The sequence below is a fragment of the Anguilla rostrata genome, chromosome 8 (genome assembly GCF_018555375.3).
Source record: "Anguilla rostrata isolate EN2019 chromosome 8, ASM1855537v3, whole genome shotgun sequence".
NCBI lineage: Eukaryota > Metazoa > Chordata > Actinopteri > Anguilliformes > Anguillidae > Anguilla > Anguilla rostrata.
The window spans coordinates 20306577-20330146 of NC_057940.1; the positions used below are offsets into that span (position 1 = coordinate 20306577).

At 39.5% G+C, this 23570-nt stretch overlaps 1 protein-coding gene across 6 annotated transcripts in view; it reads left to right on the forward strand.

Annotated features, from left to right (window-relative positions):
* Positions 1 to 17960, forward strand: part of snap47 (synaptosome associated protein 47) — a 34074-nt gene extending 16114 nt beyond the window's left edge. For 3 of the 6 annotated variants that reach the window (XM_064346957.1, XM_064346958.1, XM_064346956.1), the window contains one exon: positions 8115 to 8419. In XM_064346957.1, coding sequence (XP_064203027.1) covers positions 8115 to 8277 — 163 coding nt within the window. In that variant the 3' untranslated portion in view covers positions 8278 to 8419. Of the gene's footprint in view, positions 1 to 7735; positions 7825 to 8114; positions 8420 to 17850 lie in introns of those variants that run through there. The other 3 variants (XM_064346960.1, XM_064346959.1, XM_064346961.1) reach the window with 3 other exon arrangements.
* Positions 17961 to 23570: the final 5610 nt, after the last annotated feature.

A 23570-nucleotide genomic window follows, 5' to 3' on the forward strand; every position in this document is an offset into this window, starting at 1 on the left:
TCTACCCCCCCCAAGAGCACACCATGGTCAATCCAGTTAAACCGTCCCCCTCGCTCACTTGTCTTTATGAAGCGCATTTATTATTTTCCAGTTCCAGTTGGCATCCCTCCCAGCTATCCCAGCCTGGTACCCTTTGCTTTGGAAATGTAGCATGCCTTGGTGTTGAATACCGATATTTTGTCTGTCCCTTGTAGAACCATACTTTGTTGAAAGGAAATGCTATGTTAAAAGTTCCAGGTCATAGGGCACCACGTTATTAATGAATTGATTCTCTAGGCAAACCTCAGTCAGTGTTTCCACTTGACAAATTACAGCCTGTAGAAAGGCACACATGATGTGATGTAACTAAAGGGAGTTTGTTTGCACTGCAGTGATATTTCTCAAGTGTTGTCACTGTTAATTTCATTATTTGACTTGTCCTTCAGATTTTTGGTGCATACATTGTTGATTATAACCTCTACCAAAAGTAATGTGTAACTATTGCCAGTGTGACCATTAATAAACTGTATAATGCACTTAACCGGCCGTCATGCTTATTTACAATGAACTTGTCACAAAATCTAGAAATTATGGAATGATGGCCTCATGATTGAAATTGCATGTTTACTTCAGAACCCATGAGCCTTTGAAACGATTGGCCGGTGGATGCTCATGGAGGAACAGAAACACTGGAGCAGTCAGGGATCGGGTTTGCACATGGGGGAGGGGGGGTGTCAGAGCTGATTTTGCAGAATTGCCATAGATTATTAGCAGGGCTATTTTTAGAGTTTTCTGTTTTTTTGGGAGTGGGCGGTCAAATTTTCCCTGTCTGCACCCATGCCAGCGAAAACAACATAAACTTACTAGTAACAAACATGATACTCCGGAACTCCACATAGGCTGGGTAGCTGACTGGAGGACTCCTCCAGTGGCTCTGTACCAGTGGAAGATGTCTGGGGGGCTACAGTTAAATTACATTTATGGGTTTAGATTCCCCCGATGCTCCACTTATGTTGCTGGGATGTTTCTTGAAGCATGTTGACTTTTGGGAGTGTCACTGAAAATAAAAAAGTCTTGACTTATTATAGCTCAAGCACAGGGCTGCCACTCAGTTGGCAGGGGAGTCATGCCAAGCAGGTGTTGCTAATAAGCTCAAAAACACATAAATTTAATAAAGCTCTGAAGAATGTCCATAGAAACAAGCTGCAAGAGTGTTTTTGCTTGGTGTATTAGGACATTTGATTTGAAATGGGCAAGGCTTTATATACAGTTGGACACTGTTGTGTGTGTGTGTGTGGGGTGATATGTTTTTTAATTTTGTTAATTAAATTTGTTTAGTAAGTAAGTAAGTTTGAGACCACATGGAAGACCATTCCTAAAAGGCAGGAATTAAAATCAACCAGTAGTTGATCAAATCACTGCTGTGGCTGATGCATTGTCCTAGACAAAATATGCCATCAATGACCCTACATACATTTGCCTTTTCAAAAAAAAAAAAAAAAAACAACAACCAGGCAAATGAGTGTGCAAATGAGTTTGCCTCAAGGGAACAATTTTGGATTTTTCTCTTTGAAGTTTCACATTCGACTAAACAGTTGTGAAGATTATGATATTCTGATGGCAAGATTTATTTAAACATTTCTTTTGTGGATGAATGTGGAACTGATTTTGCCCTCAGACCATCAGCTCAAGCACCTGGCTAGAGAAATCAGGAGAAAGTGTGACCAAAGTAGAGCTGACAACCACAACAAATACCATGAAAATATACATTTTGTACTGAGCAAGAGTAATTATTCTTGGCTCAGTTTATACTTTTGGATTTATGAAGACATTTTTTTTCAACCATTACTGTTTCTCCAGTTGGCATATATTTTTTGTATTGCCTGTACAGGAAAGGTGCAATTTGAGTCCCCTGACCTAATATGTTATTGAACATAATTCTTAATTTATGATGCTTTTTTGTCTTTTAAAAAGTCATTTAAAACCTAGTGGGATGCTATTCTACATAAAAAATGAGGATATTTTCCAAACAAAAAAATTAAAAGCATCACAAATGTGAATACTCAGGAAATGTCCAAGACATGGCACACAGAAGTGTTACCTTTCCTTGAAGGTTTCTCCAACTTCACTGCTTTTGGTTCAGTCTTAGACCTGACCTGCCAAAGGAATCACCAGTGGCTCTGGAATATAATTTAGTTTGACCTCAAAGTTCTCCCTCCCTCAATTTTACAAGTTGCTATATTTTAAATATAATTACATGTTGGGCATGTTTTGTATGTGGATAAAAATCAGTTAAGAAATTGAATTCAGTCATAATTATAATGGAAATGTAGGTTATATGCAGTAAAATGTTGGCAAGAACTTTAAAACAAGCAACAGTACTTTGTAAAACCGGATATTCCAGGCTAAAACGGAAACTTGGAAAAACAAATCAAGTTTACCATCAAGCTTCTTTTTTCAATAGATTTATAAAAAGTGTTTGTTTGAATGTACCAAGTACTTGATGTCAATAGCCTTGACTGATCATAAAAGCCATTGGAACCATATTGTTTTTGTTATTTATTTATTCACCTCAAATAACTGTCAGCTGGTAAAAAAAAATTTAAAAAAAAAAACACCAATTGAACACCTGGTGGTGATGTGGTGTGAAAAAATGTTGACATTCATGACCCCAGCCCCTGTGCCCTGTTTGCCCTAGTGTCACAAAAAATTGGTGTAGGTCCCTCTCCTCAGGATGAACAAATTTACCTAAAGGACCCATAAAGTCTGCCGTATAGTATTTTCTGCCATTTAGAATTTCATGAAAACACGTAAAATGCTTCTTGTCCTACAAAAATTAACCAATTTTTTAAAATTTTATTTGGTATTTTGCCTCATCTCACAAACCTTTATTGATATATTCTTTTTGTAGTGGTTTTGTCAAAATATAGCTGAATGACAAGCCAATGAATTAGCAGTGTGCGTGGCTTCTCACAAAAATGTTAATTATTCCAAAACCATTTGGCATAAAGTTATTAAACTCGGGATGTGCATTGACAGTTAGATCAAGACTCCAGCCCTGACGTCGTAGCCTAATCCAACCACACTGTGTTATAGAGGAAATATTAAAAATACTATAAAATTCAGTAGAAATCACTGTTGTGTCAGGCAGGTCCCTAAGTTATTGGCATGGTCTATCAGCTCAGTTGGAACATATATATGTTTGTTTAAGTTAATGTCCACCTTCATAGAGTCTCTGTGCTTGCCAGGTCTTGTTATGCTGCTTGGACCATGGGAATCGCTGCTTGCAGCTATATTTTTCTTTCTTTTTCTTAATCAAGTGAGCCATTTACCTGAATAATTTGCACCCATGAGATGGAGCAAAAAATGCTACCATGTAAGACACAATTTAAATAGACTAATGGTCTAATTTACATATTCATATTAAAAGTATATTCTTTGTCAAAGCTGACTTTGATTAGTTTAGCTTTAACAAAGAATACACTTTTAACTTAAATATGTACATTGCCCCTTTAATCACACTTTATTCACTCTTTCTGCACAAAATGTTATAAAGGCTTGAAGACATAATACTGTTTTAAAATCAACACATTTTAATGAGAATGCACATTACATAACATGTTCAGATTAGAAGATCCCCTACCATGCCTTCCCCAAGACATGGAGAACAAGGAGTGGATTTTAAGATGAAAAATCACTGTAGTGAATACTCAGAAAAATTGCTTAAATAAACCAATCTTCTCAGTTGTTTCCAACTGACTTGAAAAGTTCATTTGAGGTTGTGTTTGTCATTCTGGGCATGTTTATTTTAACTGGCATTTCAGTGCATGTGTTCTGCTTTTAGTCATTTGTTTGTCTGGACCCAAACATCTGCGTCAAATTTTTCGTATTTTTGTATTTATAGTGTTTTAGAATGCTTTTATGAAAAAGTGCATTAATCACAGGATATTCTGGGCATTTATGAATTGATATATTTTCTTTACTAATTATTTTTAATGAACTGCCTGTCAGCAATGGAACTGGGCAGTTCTTAAACACCTTCCATTATCTTATATTTGCATATTAAAACTAAAACTCAGCCACATATAGCTTGCACATTATCATCTAAATCATGAATTTGCTGTTTTTAGCCAGTTTATATCAGCTTTGTGTGAAAAGAAAGCAATTTATCGTATGAAACAATCCTGAAAATCCTGTCAGATTACAGAAGACTGCATTTTGGTAACATGGGAGCAATTAATGCCTGAAGCTGCAAAGCAGTTCTGAATCAGGCCATGGTTGTGCCATAAATAAAAATCTGGCCAAGAAATCCCTAAGATTCCAGGCACCGAGACACTTCCTAGTGAATACTCAAGGATGAAATCACAGGAGGAGGATCAAGCCAAGCTGCCTGATTTGTGAAACAAAACAAAAATAAAACCAAATAAAAAATAAATAAATACAAAATTAAGAACTAAATATTTACAGAAAGGCGATATAAGAACCACCCATAAGTATTTCAAACTTTATAAATAGGCATGGAGACTGTCAAAACATTGCTGAAATGACATCGGAAGCTATTTGCCGTCAAAATTGCTACCAGTCCCGAGTAATGAAAACAGGGTCCTTTGTAAACAGCCGCGCATACTTGCAGGGGAACCCTGTTATTATAACGGCCCGTTGGCACAAGGAGTTCCGCATCTGCTCACTGCCCCGTCTTGCTACTTTCATGAGAAGGGACCACCGTGAGCCAAGAGCGCAGATTAATTTGATTTGGCAGGGCCGCAAGGCACTTTCGATTACGCCTGAAGACGAAGCCCCGGAGATCTGCTTCCAATAAGGGCTGGCCTCTGAGCTGTCTGCACCCGGTCGCCCCGGCAACCCCCCAACCTGCCCATTGCTCGCATGAAATGCCATCCACGTAAATAGAAGAAGAAATGACAGCATTTGGCAAGTGGCAACGTACCCCACCCCACCTCCGTTATTGATGTCGGCAGCGGAGCTGTCCTAAAGGTGAAAACATGGCCGCTTGTGGGGGTCTTCTATTTTTTACACACTGTTTGTTAAACATTGGCCGAGTTTAGTATTGTATGCTATCATTGTCCATTTGAAATTAAATTAAAAAAAAAAAATGAAAACAGAAGATTGAATTTTGTATTTGGGTCGGGCTATTAAATATAGCCTAGGCCACAGGTGGTAAAGCCCTATATTTGTGATTTGTTGTGAGACTGGAGAAAGGGGTCTGAATTCATTTAATTAATCCCATATGAAATAGGATACATTCTCGCTTTTATTTTCCCCAAAAAAAGAAAATAAATACAAATTAAAATAACACCAGCCCAGAACACTGTCGTCACCGTGTTATTAATGTGTGCTCTATGACGGAACATTGGAATGATTGGGGAACAAATTTGAAAGGGGGGACAATTTACACGTCGGAGATCTATGGGGGTATTATCATTTAAAAATAAATGAATAAATGTAACTGATCCACAAATAAATGTAGCTGATAATCCACAAATAATTGCGGCTGCTGCAACACTTGAGTATCATGCTGTAAAAGGGTAAACAATCCTGACATCAGCCTGCAGTTTGCTAGTTACAACTTCAACTGGTTGGCTTGCTAATTAGCGCACTTATTGAAAACAGTCCCACAATGAAGTACTGCAAATAATCCTGCTGACGTACTCGGCCAGCAGGAGCTAGTTAGTCAACATTAGTGTCTGTCAAACTGTGGCTCACTAGCATGCCTTCAGCACTATAATGACACTAGCCCCGTCTATAGTTGTGGTTTAAAATGAGTGTTTGTGCTGGGCCTACAGTAGCAAGCTAACTAGTTAAATATAAGAAGTTGTGTTGCAAGTCTTGTGTCCATGTTGACTAAACGTTACAGCTTTTTTCTTCAGCCCCTCTCCAATCTAATGGGATAGTATTGTAGTAATATAAGATCATGTGGTTTCACATTGCTCCATGGTTTGAAGGCTTCATTTGTTAATTACATTTTCCTGATTAGATTTTCGTGACCGAGTGTTTGTCTTGGAGCTGCACAACACAATCCTGAACTGTATACGTGCTGTGATTGGTGGGAGGAATGTGGGTGTTAGCAAAAAGACGTCTTCAGACTCTGATTGGCTGGGCTAGACTCAGTGAAAAAAATAAAAACCTTTTTCTAGATTTTTTTGTATATCGTATCACAAGGATTTTCTCAAAAATGCACAAATAAATGCAGGCAGCAGTCGATGCACAAACGTGAGTCAGCTGCTGCCTTTTTGTGGTTTGATTTGTGAATCGGCTACATTTTTTTGTGGATAGGCTATATTCTTTATGGATCAGTTACCTTTATTTGTGGATCGGTCAGCTGCATTTATTTGTTCATCAGCTACTTTTATTTGTGGATCATCTACATTTATTTGTGGATCCACTGCATTCATTTGTAAATCAGCTACTTTTATTTGTGGATCAGTTACGTGTATTTATTTATCTTTGAGACAATAATACTCCCATAGAGATCAAATGTGATTGGTCATCGCGATGCAAAGTTTTGCCACCTCTGGCTTGAAATTAAATTTGGCTTATCTTCCCTGCCGCTTCTCCAGCTAGCTCTGTGCCGCCATCTATCCCAGCATGCCCTGTGAACGCAACCAGTCACCTCTCATTGAAAATGAATGGAGGTGGTGGCGCCGCCTGGAGAAAATCACTTTCTGTCTGTATCAACCGCAAGAGCTCCAGAGCATTTGAGGAGGACAGACAGCCAAAAAGGAACAGGGCTACGTTTATTCCATCTATCCAGCCTGGCGGGTCAGCCCTTACCGCTCCCCTTTCCTTTCAGGGGACAGAGGGGCAGAGGGGAGGTGGTGGTGTCCCTGACGCAGGGGGTGGGGGGTGGCCATTGAGCAAGAATGCTTGGCCAAAACCACAGCTTTGTTTCTTTTTTGAGTACTGCTCACGCCCTGCGGCCCAGAAAAATGAGTGCTTATGGAAAAACCGGGCCTAGCGTGGCCTCGAGACAGGTGGGTGACAACTGTACCACGGCATAGATCATCACGTTGACATGTGCACGCACGCGCCGTGTGTTGTAATACACAGCATCTGCATGTGACAGGGCATTTATTCTCATTTTTCAGGGCATTTGTTATTTTCGATCATATATGCATATGGAGATCTATGGACCCTGCTTGTGATCAAGTCAGTTTAACTTCAGTAGTTTTTTCTCTACATAGCAATAGAATGTACTAATAGGCTATATCTATAGCTATACAGTATACATACAGTAATCAAATTAAGTGAAAAGGTTACAACATTGGGAATCTTTTTTTAGAACAATCAAAGTTACTTTGGCGCTAGAAATGTTCACTTTAATATGGACTATCTCACTGTTGTTTATGTAACTGCATTTCAGACCAGAATAATCTGTAAGAATTCATAGTAGTCCATTATCAACTGAAATGCAGTATTTTTTCTTGCAAGATTTCAGACTATTCCTTCTGTAAATATATACATTTTTAAAATATATACAGATTTTTAAAAATTATTTTCTTTCTGTCTTGCCAACCCCAACTCAGTCATTGAAGTTTTTAATAAGTGTGATCAAAATCAGTAATAGCGACACTAATAGTGCTCGGCATGATTCTTCTGTCATTAATTTTAGTGGTGAATTGCACAGCCCATGCTCAGAAGTTACTACTTATTATTTTTTTCTTCCTTTGTTTACATTATTTACATATTTACCTGTGTAAATATTTTATGTTTATTTTCCTTTCTCTTTTTTGTGTACTAGTGTTGTTGTCTGCAATTCTCACTAAAAAAGGAAGGTATGTGGCTCTTACTTGATTTGGGAATCTTGAAATAAAGTTTCATTTTAATTTTTCCTGTAAATGAAAGTGTAATTTGTAGGGCATGTCTTTGATTTGTGTGTGTGTGTGTGTGTAGTGGGGATCTCTTACTGTAAACTCTGGAGGCAGTTGAGTATTCCAGCTACTGAAACAGGGCCAAGGCAGAAGGAAAACATGTGTGTGGTTTTAAGCAGCCCGGCAGTAAGAAGGAAGTGGTGGAGGTCTGCGCTGGCCACAGATACACCAGATTCGGCATCGTCTTTCTGTCGGGATGCTGCAGAGACAACGGTTTTAATGGCACTGACTCACCCATCTTGTTTTCAGCGCGGCCGCATGGTCAGTTTCTTCGGCGAGCAGCGTGTCTAACCAGAAGGCCCTTCGAACAGATTTCCCGGAAACCAGCCCCGCGAGCTTGTGGGATGGCGTGAGAATGTGCACGGGTTTCTGTTTGCAAACATGTTCCAAAACAGTTTGGCTATCGTCATGACCGGCTCAAGGCAAAAGTGAAGAGAGATCTGTTTTGTCTGCGTTTGCAGTGAATGGAATAAAATCCCAGTTCATCATAGGAAACATGTTGCTGGCCACATAGCTTGTGCTTAGGAATAAAGATTGTCACGCTGGGTAAAGTATGAACAGTGCCTTTGTTTCATTTTAAAGTATATGGGAACATTTTGTAATGTAACACTGTCATTCAATCTGTCACACTGATTTACATATCAGTCCCCCAGGATTATATTGTTACATTAGTGACAATATAACCCCAGACCCAAAATCAATAAATAAATAATTTAAATAAATAAAAAATTCAGGATAGGTTTATTCATCTAACATATGAAAGTGCATTACCACATTTATGCAAAAACAAAGGATTCTGAAATCCCATTGTTTTCATTCCAAAAGTCTAAGAACTAATAATCCTATAGTAATTTTGTCAGAACCCAAATGTGTAAAGATATTTAATTGTGTAAACATTTTGGAAATATGAGTTTGGTATGTATGCATGTCCATTACTCATATTAGGTACATGATCCTTCATTTAATTGCAAATTGTTATGCAGGTGTTTTGACATTGCATGACAATGCAACCGTTGTTGCCTAGTATGTTTTGATGAAAATGCATTACAGTTCAATTTCTCAAAACAGAACTTTAAAATTACACTTCGTACTACAGTAAAGAATCCATTGAGCAAAACATTGAAGCGAAACATGCTTCATTTGAACTGACAGAGGAGTTGCATCAAAAGTACAGAGGAAATGCTATGTTGCATGTTTCATGGTTTAACTTTGCTCATTATAGCAAAGTCCATGAACCTACTGTGGTAGGAAATACCAAAACTCTGTTTATGCGGCACTTGTCAAAAGGGTACATGGGGAAACGGAAAGTTTCATTTAAAAAAAAGAGATTGGCGTGAAGCACAAGTTGTGTTTTCTGTCAATGAATAGCAGTGACACCGCATTTGAAACTCTCCAGCAAAGCACAATTGCCTGATTGCCATGCATAAACAGAACGTTCTGCTGCATGTGGAAACAGCCCATGCTGTTACACTGTACAGAGGGTGCTATGGAAAACATGTCTATGGTATGAGACCTGTTTGTCTGCCTTAGCTTGCTTTTGAGTTGTGTGAGTGTCTTTAAATTCAAGTGTATTTCCATTCATCATGAGGAACCTTTGGTTCTCCCAAAGAACCTGCTGTCATGAGCATTTTAGACTGCTAATTAAGATCAGATTCCATCCGTTTAATTGCAGATTCAGAGGTAACTGTGTAATTGTAAATATTGATAGGATAAATCTGAGTAGGGCTAGGGTGGTGGTACACTTGCACAGTATGGTTTTTAAGGGCCAAACGTCAACAAAGCTTTGATAAATCTAGCAGATGGGATACTGGATAGAGTGGTTTATGAATGAGAACGAAGGGTCCATCTGAAATTTTTGACCTGACACGGACTATGAATCCTGGGGAAGTTGCTACTTCAAGGATATTTTCTTGGTAAAAAGAATGCATGAAATGAATCCAGTGCTTCTAGAACCCTCTCACAGGTTTATTTTTAAAATAGGTTCAACAAGCCGATGTCTTTTATTTTACAGAGGATTTCACAGTGTTTTTTTTTTTTTTTTTTAAAAAAAAAAAAAAAATTGTTATCATGTGTGGGCAATCCAGTTAAATTACCTTGCAGCGTTTTTCCAGTTGGTCTCAAAAAGTTACATTCAAAATATGTCCATGTTATCTTAACAAAAACAATTTTTCAGAAGCGTAGGTTTTGGATCAAGTCCACTGGAATTAAACAAGTTCCGTTCAAATTCAATTCATGAACTACAAAAAAGCCCATAATATTGGATGAGGACTTTTCAATGAATGTATTGTATGTCTTTTAATTTCCTGAATTTTCTGAAGAGAAACAAAATTTACCCCTGCTCTGGTACATTGAGATTCACAGCTCAGGAGGAACCAATCAACATACAACATCTTTGATTTTAGGAAACCACATCGGACCAAAGTACCAAAGTTCATGGTTCTAAGTAAAGCAATGGCGGGGCCTTGTTTCTGAGATGCAGTTACGACATTCGCGCACATGCCCACCTCCCTCAAGCTGGTTAAAATGTTATGTTGAAAAGCAAAGAGATCTCACAGTGAGATACAGTCGTGATGCTTATAATCTTCAAAGCGAGGAATCTGGGCCTCCATTCCCATCGAAGTAGGGGCACATTGTTCCATTGCTTCACACTGCGATGTTTGTTGCCACTCCAAGTAAAGTAAACTTGGACCCAACCCTTTAGAGTCTCATCACTTACAGCTCCCCTATTGGGAGTGTCTGTCCTGGACGACCCTGTATTTTTGCCTTAGAGGATTATTAGTACAGCTTTCTTAAATTGAGCCTGCCGCTCGGAGTTTGGTGACGCTGCAATGGTAACGTACGTTTCAGAAACAGAATTTACACTTGAGCTTTTGCTACTGAAGTTCCTCTTTATGTATAAGTGTGATTTCTTCAAGCTGGTAGAATTTCGCACCCTAATGTATAGTGTGCTAATTTAATAAAAGATATGAAAGTTCAATGAAATGTGAAAACTTTCTTATTCGTAGAGGGTTTGTTGTTTTTGTTTTCACCTTAAAATCAGCAACACATTTAGATGAAGTGAACTGAGTTAATTGTAATTGCTTCAATTGATACAATAACTGCTGAGTAACATTTGCACCAACCCCTTGTTTTAGCTGAATTTGGTTGTCCCCATCAGTCTTGTCATCACATCACAGGAAAAGGGGGTGTGAAAAGACCATGGTGTGGTATCACTGGAAGTGATGGAGGGAAAAGTTCTAGTCCTGTTTTGGGGTCTTTTTTTTAGGATAGGACATCACATTCATTAGTACCCACAATGCAACTACATCTGTCCTCTCAGAAATACAGAAATTCCTCTCCATTAATAAGAAAGGTCCTTCGCATGACCGGGGGAAATTCTCTGGCAATGTCGATATGGTACTTTCCCAGGGGCTGGGACACAAAAGAGTTCAGCGTGATATCATTTACCTCATGCCCATGTTATTGTTATCTTTTCTTTGGTCTCATACGCTCACTTTATAATTTTCCTCTCAGTTTGTCCAGAACAGATTCTTTTAATCTCTGCCCAGGAGGAGGTGCACCAAGCCTGCAGCCAAGACAAACTATCTGGGTCTACCCTGACCAGGGTTTGGCCTCAGCATAGTGCCTCCACACCTCAGAGGGGGAGTGCTCTCCGAGACATTTGTGATGAATCATCACTTTCGGTCTGATTGTATACAATGTCAAAGGTCTCAGTGTGAACATCTGAAGAAATTAAATGTATGTAATTGATAGGGGAATGTTTGTTGTGTGGGCTAGAACTGAAAGAAAAATGTGCAGCATGCAGGGGAATCATTCATTACAGCTGCTGGATCACACACAAACGTAAATTGATCGTCATTAAGAGATAGCCATCCTTAGTTTCTCTATTGGATGGACCTTCTTCATAGTGTGAATATTTAGTCAACTTGTACAAAAAATGTGTCATTATAATCAACAATTGCCATGTGAAATTGAGAAATATAATTGAAATTCATTTTAACGCAAAAATATCATGCAGGTATCACAATAAGTGTCAGCAGTGACTAGTTCATAAATCTTTCATAACTTCATTCTTATTCAATTAAGCAGAAGATCCATCTACAGCAAACCACAACGGGCTTGATATGAATTACTGGTTTATTACAAAAGCAATAATGATTTCTGCAGCATCATTATGATCTCATTAATACGAGGAGAGGCCCAAATTATTTTAAATGAACCAAATTAAACACTTACTGAACAGCATTTTAAAATACATATGTAAATTGTCATAAAGGCACATACATTTTTCTGTATGCATTACCGCATCAGATGCTTTATATTCAAGCCAGATGGCTAAATTGAGCATTGCTTCCATCCTCTGCACTAACTTATTCTAACAGGCAATACGGTAGTCTCTGTTGCTGAATATCTGATTAGTATACAAAATCTGTTAGATGGCTTACATGTGGTGTTGAAAAAGGCAGGATCCTAGTTAGATTACCACTGTATACTTTGGACATGGAAGCTAGTGGTCCGTCAAGAGCAGCAGGTTCCCTCAATTTGAAGCCTTCCTTCCTTAGACTTTCTTTGTTGTTTCTTAACGCTCAATTTTGTTTCATAATGGAGTTTATTTTTGTCTGTCTAGGCCTTAATCTAAAATTAAAATGGGTTTCCTACGAGCCAATCTTTCTCTCTGTCTCCCTTTCCCTCTCTCTCACTCTGCTTTTATTTCACATAAAAATTCAGGGAGAACACTTCAGCTTGGGGTAACAGAAACCATTTCCTTGTGTTCCGTTTCATTTCTGAAGTTGTTTTCTTTCAGAAACTGAAACTCTGAAAATGCATTACGCTTCGCTGTTTTCGCTGAATGAAGACTCCGTTGTGAGCGTGCCCTTGGCCCGTGCGATAGCTCTCCCTGTGATGACTGGATTATGTATTAATTAAAATCACATCTATACAGCTCCCCAAACAGGTTGTCAGGCAGCTGGCCAGCTCACACCGCATCAGGGTTTTTATGAGCGGGCCCCCCAGAAACCTTCAGCGAGCCTGTTTTTAGTGGCTCCCATCTACAAATGGAAACGCTTAGCTCCCACAATAAATTACTCAAGCCGTGACGCCATGCCGCACCGGCCCTCCGTTTCAGCCGCTCAATGACTCATAAAGACATTCTTCAGGGTCATTTTGGGAGGGCCGCGACACCGTTATCAACACCGTCATGTGGATAGAGTTTCAGCCCTGGCCTTCCGCAGAGCCTGGGATTCGAAGGCAGAGTCGAGGCACGGCAGCCCAACGGGGGAGACTTATTTCACGTGTCTGCTTTACGCCCAATTTGCGAGCTGCCACAGGGTCAGGAACGAAAGAAAGGACAATCTTCCAGTGTGGTTGTTTGCCTTTGGATGACAATTCCTTCCCAACATTTCTTATATGCCCTTATGTTTGATGTTGGGGTTGTTTTAGGGTAAGGTGTTTGGGAAGCTTGGCTAAGTAGGTGCAGTTTTGTGATGTGGTGCAGGCCTGGACAGGACTTATTCATTTTACTTTGAAGGAAAGAAAAAGAAGCACACGCTTGCTATCTTGGCTGCCATACCTTGGCCCTATGATCCCTTCAGCTTCACTTCACTCAGTTTTCTTTGGCACATTCCATATCCCTGTATGAGAGCCATTGCCTGCATCCACCTTGCTAAGTGTGTTTTAATCCTTTTTACAATGCGCTATTTGAGGTGGAGGGTAAGAGAAACGGATGGAACTTTATGCCAACTTTCTCTTGAACTCTGCTTTGGTAATACAAGCATACAGGAGCAATATAATTTGGGATGCTGGGTAAGCAATTCTGGACCCCCTTTGCAGCAGGGGTAGAACTGTATACTCATTTTTGAGAACCTAAACCAGTACAACACAGGCCCTTGAATTCTGGAATTTCCTATGGGTGGTTCCTTGTGGGACAGTCTGCAATATCAGGACATTATGAGATGGGTCTGTGAATTTAAGTGGCCACACTGAATTGCAGGCCTAGATGTAGGACTGAACATTTTCACTCTTGTGGAGAGGTAGCAGTGAAGACAGATCTGAGCTTGTCAATTTGTTCCAAGGCCCACACTGAGGAAGAGGGTAGCAGATAAAGTTTTGTGTGTGAAAACTGTCATGGCAGTTAAGTTATGGCACTTAAGGATACATTTGCTATGTTTCTGATGGATGGTTTATACTATTTCCATTTAATATATTCATCATAAAAGATACAAATTGGTAAATTAGTCTTAGTGCCATTGTTTCCTGGTAACTACCATCTTTCCATTGATCTGACCTTTGAAATACTTTTTTGTGGTGTCCCATGATTCATTTGTGCAGTTCAGTTCCTGACTGCTTTCAAAGGATGCTTCTCCTTAAATGTCTTTAATCACTCATGATATCAAAGAGAAAATACTGACATTAGGCAACAAGCCTGGCAGCCCTGTGGCAACACTAATTTGATACTAAGACATATTTTAATGATCCAACACGCCTAAAAGCTCCTAGATACGGTATCACAATGGCATGCTCCACAATCCAAAAGCTGGGGTTCACGTGGGATTTGGTTTTCTTTTGACAGGCATTCTGAATTGAACTTGTGATAAGATTAAAGTGTTTGTCCAAGTTGGGGATTTTTGTTAGATCCACAGCTAGAATACTGCGATAACATGCTTGGCTTGACTTTTCTTGTACTGTGACGCCCTGTGTGGAAACACGATTCAGCTATTGGAAACAGTCAGCTAGCACACAGTTTAAGCACCATTGGTGCACACTCTGGTCATTATGTGATAAAATTAACATTTGGTTGCTTTTACAAAGTCTTTATCAGAGACATAGGGTGACCAGCAAACAGATGGTTGCAATAGTCCAGATGGGAAATGACCAGCACCAGTGATCGAATGATCAGACTAAGACCAAGGTTGAGATTAGGTTGAGTAGGTGGTGAGGAAGGGGTTAGGGTTAGGGTTAGGGTCTCGTTCCACAGTTGTTGACTTCACCTGTTCCAAAGCGCTGGTGTTCAAGTACCGATTGTCTTTTGTTTCACAATTTAAAGTGCATTGTGATCCCTAGTCAAACTTGACTTTAAAAGCTTTTCTGAACAATCCTATGGGTCCTTCAATAGCTCTTAATGTTATGCAGATCAAGAGTAGGTCCGCCTGTTGCTGCTCAGAGTGTTACTTTGATGATATTCAACCTGTTGTCCACAGGGGGAGACATAATACTATTGCAAAAAGTGCAGCAGGTAGTGTTTCCCTGGACTGACCACACAGCCTGCTGAATACATTTAACACACCCTCCTTGGCCCAGATTTAACTGTAAATCATTTCCCTTCTGATGGTGTGCTTGGGGAAGGCCTGCCTATTTAAACGTGCCTCAGATGAGATAACAAATACACCAAGCACCTCAGAAAAGGCCAACAATATCATAATGGGCCAAACTGACACATGCAGCTCCAAGAAAGGTGAAAGGTTTTATCTGACATTAGATTCAGTCTAAGCAGCCGCAGCTGCTGTACTGAGGCATTACCCGCTCGCTTAGGCTGACACACAGCGGACCCCCGTGAGTGTTACTGTACAGTCCCGCGGCCGTGACAACGTTATGTGTCCGCGGAGGCCCTAGGGCAAGCGTATAACAAATACAGAGGATGCGAGAGTTTACATTTCAGCTGGATGAGGGAGCAGGGGAGTGTTTGGGTGGGACTTGGGAAATTCATTTCACCCAGCAACTCTCCTGGCAGTCAGCCTGCTTGGTAAGCAGTGGCCTTGACTACGCAACCTGTGAAATCATAATCCAGATGCACTTTCAAACGCAGACGCAAAAAATACAACCTCAGTGACCTGCTGGTATAACAGCGTGAGGGGCCTGGGTTTGATGTGCACCTCTGCCAGACTCAAGGACCCCAGAGCAGCATTGGAGGTATTATCTAGATAATATACATCCTCTGTTTGTCAGCTGGATTTAGAGTCAAACTGACATCAATATGGGAAAGCTATTAGTTTTGTGAAAAATTGTTGCTGATGAGCACCTCCACGAAGCTTCATAAAACTTAAAATGTTACAGTAAAGCCAGATATTATGTCTGAAAATCTAATTAAAAAACCTCAGCAAGCAGCTTCCCTGTTGGATAAGTAGTGTTATTGCTGACCCAACCTTCCAAGCAGAGAACTTCAGCAAGCTGCTTCTTGTTAACTTCGCAGATTTTAGCAATAGACAGCAGATGGCTAAAATTTTTTTGAATCACTACCCTCAAAAGTAGTTGTGCTGCGAATAGTTTCACTGAATGTCACCCAGGCTATCGTGGAGAGAAAAATCTGTAAGGGAATGAAGGAAAGGAAGGTAATTCTCTCATTCCAAAAGCTGGCCCTGCTTCAAAAATGAATTTCAAATCACGAGGAAATTTGCAAAGAATTTTCAAGCGAGACCTGCTCCCCTTAAGTGCGCTCAGGATATAATTTACAATGACGAGCCCACAATTACCTGGAAGTGTAAAATTCCTGAAGTCAACATCCCAAAACTTTTGATTGACTGCCACACCGACGGGTGCGAGCAGCTTTAATGCAAGTGCTCGTTCCAGAGCAACGTGTTACTGCAGGAAGACATCACGCCCATTGAAGAGTGAATGTGATCTGTTATGTCTGTGAACTGAGAGGGCTCACCCCAGGGTAACTCCCTTGACTTCTACTGCTCAGCTACTGCGGCTTAGAGAGATGTCTTCAAACTGACAAGCCCAATCCTTTGAAAATGCAGTCAACTCCCTAAAAATGAGTATCTGGTCATTGCATACACTCTTTTAATGCAGCTAATCCTGTTTTAATCCCACTGGTTTTATTTACTCCAGATATGTGCATATTCTCGTTCAGAGCACAGTGTCACAATAGTCCTGATCCAATGCAGTTATCGGGACTGTACTTTTGAATGTCCTGAACCAAGCCCCTATTCAACATCCCCCCTTCCATTTAAAAATCATTAAAACTTTGATATTCTGTGGTATCCCTTTCGCAAGCAAAAAATAAATAAATTAATTAAAATATAGGGTAGCTAATAATAATGCAATTAAAAGAAATCAGTTTGCACTCAGTATACAAACCTTGGTGTGTTTTATCGGTGAGAGCCTGATAAGAATATATCCAGGTGTTTGCTTTGCCCTGCCATATTTGCAGTAGATATGGAGATATTTCCCCGGGGACTCGCAAATGGGTTTGTATATGTGTTTGTGAGCTTTGTTTGTTTACTGAGTGCCAGAAACCACCTTTTCACAGTTTTTACGGGTAAGAGAAAGAAATAGGGACGTTGTCTTTCTTTGGCCTCGCAGACTAATAGAAATCAGTCACATGCTCCCCGTTTAAGAATCACCCTCTTGAGGAATCTTATTGTTCTTCAGGAATATTATGGAAGAATACTTTATTCAATATAAAATGTAAAGCAGTAGTTACTGCTCCAGGTATTTTCGCCAGCTAAAGCATGAAATATCGAAGATATTTTTACCTTTTCTCTTACACATATAAATGCTGCCATACTGTTTGTTTTAGTGGAGTGCATACAAGCACAAGCCAGGCAATGACATCAACGTGGCAAACACCCTGAGGGGGAAAAATGTTTTGAAAGGCAGACATGTTTGTATTGAAATATCTGTATATACAAGGCCATGAAAGCTTTCTGATGATTTTCCTCATGCTTGAGCTATGCCAGTGTACCATCTGATGCATGTGATTGACCAGAATTGGTTTAACAGCATCGTGCGTTTTGTAACTTTCCAAGAATTGTGTATTATGATAACTGTTTTCAGATGCCCAGATGGTCAGATATCATTTTTAAATAAACACCATTTGCCTAACGATAATGCCACGTCTACATTTGTTTTTTTTCTTCTTTTGAAGTTAAGACATGCGGCCTACAGTATCCTAGCTACAAAACCCATGGCAGGCCGGACTTTGATGCGCATGTTAATCCAAAAGGGAACCAGATTTGCGTGTTAATGCATTCTCAACTCGTTCCAGCCGAGGAAGGGATTGTATGGGGACATGCAACCCGGAGCTCGATCCCAGATGCTGCCCCTGCTTACCTGGACCATATAACCAATTCTGAGTCTTTTCTATAGCTGTCGAAACCGTCCCTTGCATCTCGGCGAAAGAACGAGGCTTATGTCAGCATTCTCGCAACTTCTATGGTAAGATTCAAGATCACTTTTTTTTAACTCCCTCTATCTGGTAACCTTACCTGAACCTTGTCAAACAGTGCTTTCGGCCTCATGAAAGCAGGAGATCCTGATTAGATAATGCACACATCAGAGGTTTCGTTAAGGTAGGGCTATAACAATGAACTCAGCAGTATATTTGCCACAGGGCATACATCAGCGTCAACGTCTCACAGCATTCCTCGCTATAGTCCTTGAGTAAACTCTTGGGATAGTATGTTGAATTAATTTTCAGTTCATTTCATGGGGATGGACCCGCATGGGGTAAATCATGTGTCAGTAAACGAGGGGGAAGAGTGAAGTACAAATACTGCAAACCGTATCATTTTCCATGTTTCAGTTCAACGACATTGAACAATCATGTACATATGTATAGTCCTGATTGAAAGAAATAAAACAATACTTGACTGCCAATCAAACCCTTGGAAAAAACAGGGGGAGGTCTTAAGTAACCTCACAGCTACACACATTATGGATGTAAATCCTTACTTCTGGAAATTGCACTTGCTCACCTTCTGTAAATTTTGGAGCCAGCCAATGATAATATGAACAACTTTATTGAAATTAAAAATAACATTATTCCTACAGGATTTGCTCAATGGAATGTGCCACATCTTGCATGATTTCAAACATGTGCTCACTTCAGCTAGACAGTGAGGTTTTTAAAAAAATACAAAAAAATAAATAAATAGTAGTTATAATAGTTATAATACAAGAAATCATGCAGAAAATATATAATGTAGCGAATCATGCAGGAGAAATATCTCAAAGAGGACATGCAAAATTGCCATTGTTACACAAACTGTGGAAATGACACAACCCCAATGTGGTAAATTCATGTGTTTAATTCAGAAAATGTAAGGAACATCCTCACTGGCATACTATGGTAATTCTGAATAAAAGATTTGGGATATTTTTTTTACCAGTACTCGATGTAGAAAAAATAAGTGGCAGTACTCATATGAGCAAAATGTAGAAGTCACGGCACGACACACCGGTCCGTCCCGGAACTTTCCATTTTTGAGCTAAGCCAACACATTGAAAAGACAGGTTCCGTTGCAGTTGCCAACATTTATAGAAATACCATTGGGTCAAGAAAGCAGTTATGCTGGAGCAGGAAAGAAACAGTAGACAGGGTTGAAAAAGGTGACTGGGTCAGAAACTGAAACTTGTAGGGGGTTCTGGGGGCATCCTCCACCAGATGAGATTTAACAATTTTAATAAGAAAGAAAAAAATACCATTGTTAAATGCATTCTGGTACACAATAAGAAGAAGGGGGGGGGGGGGTGGTATTTAGTTTAACATATAGAACTGACAGCCTCAATAGAGAACAGATAGACAAGTCTTGTCAGTTAATATTGGCAACCCAAAATGAAAATTCAAGGAATTCCAAGCTCTTTTTTTCCAGAACTATTTTTTTAAACTAATGTTCAGTATCGCTGCCTTCAATTAGATGTTTCAAAACTCCCAAGTGGATAAAGTTGATTTTGACAGGTAGTTAAACCCCAGCCAGGACTCCTAGGGTGAATGACTTGTCTGAAACTCATCTGATTTTTATAGTAGACCCTGAGGAACTAATTTCAACCTACTTTTACTGAGATTTCTCTCAGACTTGAAGATTTGTATTACCATATATTCAAATAACCCCAATTTTGGCTGTCCTTGTAATAATTATAGCCCAGCAACAATTTGTATGATAACACAGCAATTTGAAGTATTTAGAAGAATCATTCATCACACAAATATTTATTCAGTATCTGTGTTTCTGTAATAAGATTTTGCATTCCCCTATAAGCACATATTGGAATTATATTACTTTTTTTTTTTAGATGTGAAGCACCTCATGCACCTTCCTTGTAACTCATTCACTCTCACACACTCACTCACTCACATTTAGCAGGCTGAAGATTCTCCACAAGGAGGAGCTGTTATCACTGAAGTAGCTTGTCACAAGTTGCCCTTTGTGTAAACCACTGTTCATTGTACCAGGGGTGCGACGTAAAGGTGGTCCTTCGCATCCATGACACTGTGTGTCCTTGTTTCTTTTTTTAGAATGTTTGTTCAGAGTACATCGTTTAACAATGTACTTATCTCTGTTCTATTCTACTGTAGCTCTATAAAACATCTATATATTTGCAATGAGAATTTATACTTGAAGCAATGTATAAAGGATTTACAATAGTTTTTAGTCATTGTAGGATTTTTTAACTTGTTGATCCATTGATTGCCTCATTACCCACACCAGCTAAAAAGTTCGAAGATTTGTAAATGTAAATATTTTCATTTGGACACTGTGATTGTGCTCCCGTAGATTAAATTAAAAGGTTTGTTTTGACAAAGAGACATTTGGACACTTTTGTGTTTTATCAACTTGCAGTTATCTGTATTTTGGAAAATAGCTTCAATGTTCTGTAACTGTCAAAGGAAGGGCAGCAAAATGATAAATTGACCCTGCGTCACTGGTTACACTGACGGTATGAGGCTGGATGTTTCTCCCTCTAATTTATACATTGTCACGGCAACTGGATATTTGATTCATCCTTCTCCATATTTGATCTCATCTGAACTGCTTCCTTTACAGCCCTGAGTGTTTTTTTTTTTTGTCCCAGTCTGGGGCTTCCTCCCTGTAATGACAATCATGACCTAAACATTTAGAAGTGATGTTAATGAGGAAAAAATTATGAGTCTGCTGCCAGCTTTCTTCTGTTCTCACTAACGAATGAAGCACTCATCACAAGCTTAAGCATCTACAGATGTAGAAACATTCACAGCATCTGACCTGACTTAATCAAGATTTTGTTTGTTTGGTAATTTCTCCTTAGAACAAAAAAGTTCCATGGTGACCAGTCCTGAATGGAACGAGACAGAAATGAGTAAAAAAAAATGAACAGTAATAACATTTTCAATCTCTTCCATCTGCGTCTTTTTCACCTCGTCCTTTCGCTGTGTAGTCGATATTATTTCCTTCTTCAGCGATGTTTGGAAAGGAGGGGAAGGCAAACAAGGCCTTAGAAAGGACTGCTCCATTGTATCTTCGAAAGATCAGCAGACCGTACTCACCAGGCCTCTGTTATCCAATCTCTGGGCACCTGGCCCCTCCCCTACACATAACTGCATTTTTTGGTCATATTTCCTGTCTGATTTGGCACGCCTGGTGGTTGAATAAGCTTCCGGCAGCAAGCTGGACAGCAGAAATTCTGCCCATCAGACGGAACACCCACCTTTACAGACTTAAACATGGCTCCCTTGACCCTCTTTATCTACCTTGTTTCTTTTGAAATTTCCTTTTTTAGTCATAATATTATAGGTGTAGCAATGTAAGGAAATGGTACAGTAATATTCCTACTTGTATTCCTAATTGTCACACTGATGATCTATACTTTTTACATCATAAGAGCCTCTTCTGAGTATATGTTATGCAAGAGCAATGAGAGTGTGCTGAGAAGACTTGGTTATTTAATACCTCCCCACCTCTGGAAATCATAATTGAACCACAGGTGGGAATTTCCCTTCTTTTTATTATGATTTACGCCTACATGAGACAACTCTTTCTAGGGGTTATGATTACCTAATTTCTATTAGATTACCTACAGAGGAAATAAACTGAGGGTTTCCACAAAGAAAAAATATAGAGCACAGTTCATGCTGTTTATTGTGCAAAATCTGAGAACACTACCAGTTCCATGTTAATGATTGATGCACCAAAGTATTTGTGAAAATTAAATAACCAGTAAATAACTACCAATAACCAGATAGCTCGTGAGTATTTTTTTCTGGTAATTGTAGTGATTTAATGGACACAAAATCATTGCAGCTCTTTTCTGGATTATCACCCCCACCCCTTGCCCCAGAGTCTGAGATGGTTGATGTACAGGTTAGAAAATCAAAGAGCATGGTTTTCAGTAATGTTGACATAGATGGACTGTCTGCGGAACCTATCCTAGAAGGATGATGTACGACAGCTAGAGACATTTACATTTCCAGACTGCACAGGTAATAACTTAGAAGGTGTATTCAGAAGAAAGTAATTCAATGGCTTGGCTACTTTGCCAGAGATAATCTATGACCGTATATTACACTGTAGTCATGGAGCATAACTGTTAAAACACACAAAACCTTTCCTAGTAAAAGTTTGGATAGAGTTATGGAAAGAGACACAACCAGGCAGAACAGGCAGATTGGACGCCTTTTTGCATCCTCAGAAAAAAAAGAATGAAAAAGAATAACACAATAAATCCTGAAGTAGTATGGGTAGCGCTAACATACAAATTGTTTTAGTGAGTCAGTTTCTTAAATTCATTTGAAGTGGAAAGCTGTGGGTATGTATGCATGCGTACCATTCTTCATCTGACTTCTAAATAACCCACAACCAGGTGGCCTGACATAAAGTAGCAGTGAAAAGAGCCCACACCCCTTGAAAACTTTGTTCCCCAACCCATCACCTTGGCAGCTAGATTGTTGTCTGCAAAAAATTAAATATATAATAATAAAATTTTAAACCTTACCATCTCTCACATTAAAAAATCATTACCATTAACCAAAATTAGAGATTCTTTCTGGCAGAATGTGAGAAAGTAAACATGCAAGTCTACAGCAGTCCAGATACCATAATGATTTCCTAACTCCACTCAACTCAATATGCCTGGCCATGGTAATTCTTTACTTCTGAAAGGAAGATGTCTGTAACTTAGACTCCCGCTACCTATCTTTTAGCACCTCTTGTCGATAGTACAGGTTTTCTGCGATTGGTCTCCTGTATTTGGAACGCTTCTGGGGTCCATGGGCAGGTGGGGAGAGAAGGAGACACCCGTCAGGGTCTGCCGAAGGCCGGAGGCATGCGATTCCTGGACCCGGTGTGAAATTAGAGAGACGGAGGTAAAAGTGGGCCGTGACCTGCGAGCGCTTGGCTCCATGGTGAGCGAGTCAGGAATGCAGACCCTGCCCACATCAGATAGAGCAGAAGGAAACTGAAGATGGTAATGGCAAACATATGGACGGAGGGAGTGGAACTTAGCGAGTCTGTCACTTTATACCCTCACAGAAAATGTAAAGGGAAACAAAGGGGAATATTTTCAGTTCTGTGGGAGAGACACACTCCATCTCCCAACCCGCTCATTAGCATCCCCACTGTTTTTAATTGACTCCCCTGCAGGAAGCACCGTAATGTCTCTGTGTAACCGAAGTTTCCCTTTATGCCCTATCAGACACTATGAAAAACCTAGAAACATTCATGAGATAAAAAAACAAGAATAAAAAGTGCTTTAACTTGTCCAAACAAGTGAAAAAGGTTACAGTTATTTACGAGAAAAATGTATTCATGTTCATGTACTTATTAACATGCCATAGACATGACATTCCTGCTCCAATTTCCAGTTCTTTGGCATTTCCAGTCAAAAAGTCATTCTTTATGTCATACAAGGTGTTCCTAAAGGCATAGGATAAAATGGATAAATAGCATGTATGTGCAAAATGATGTAAAACATGGGTTAAGCTGGAATTTGTGTGCATAATGGTGAAAAATG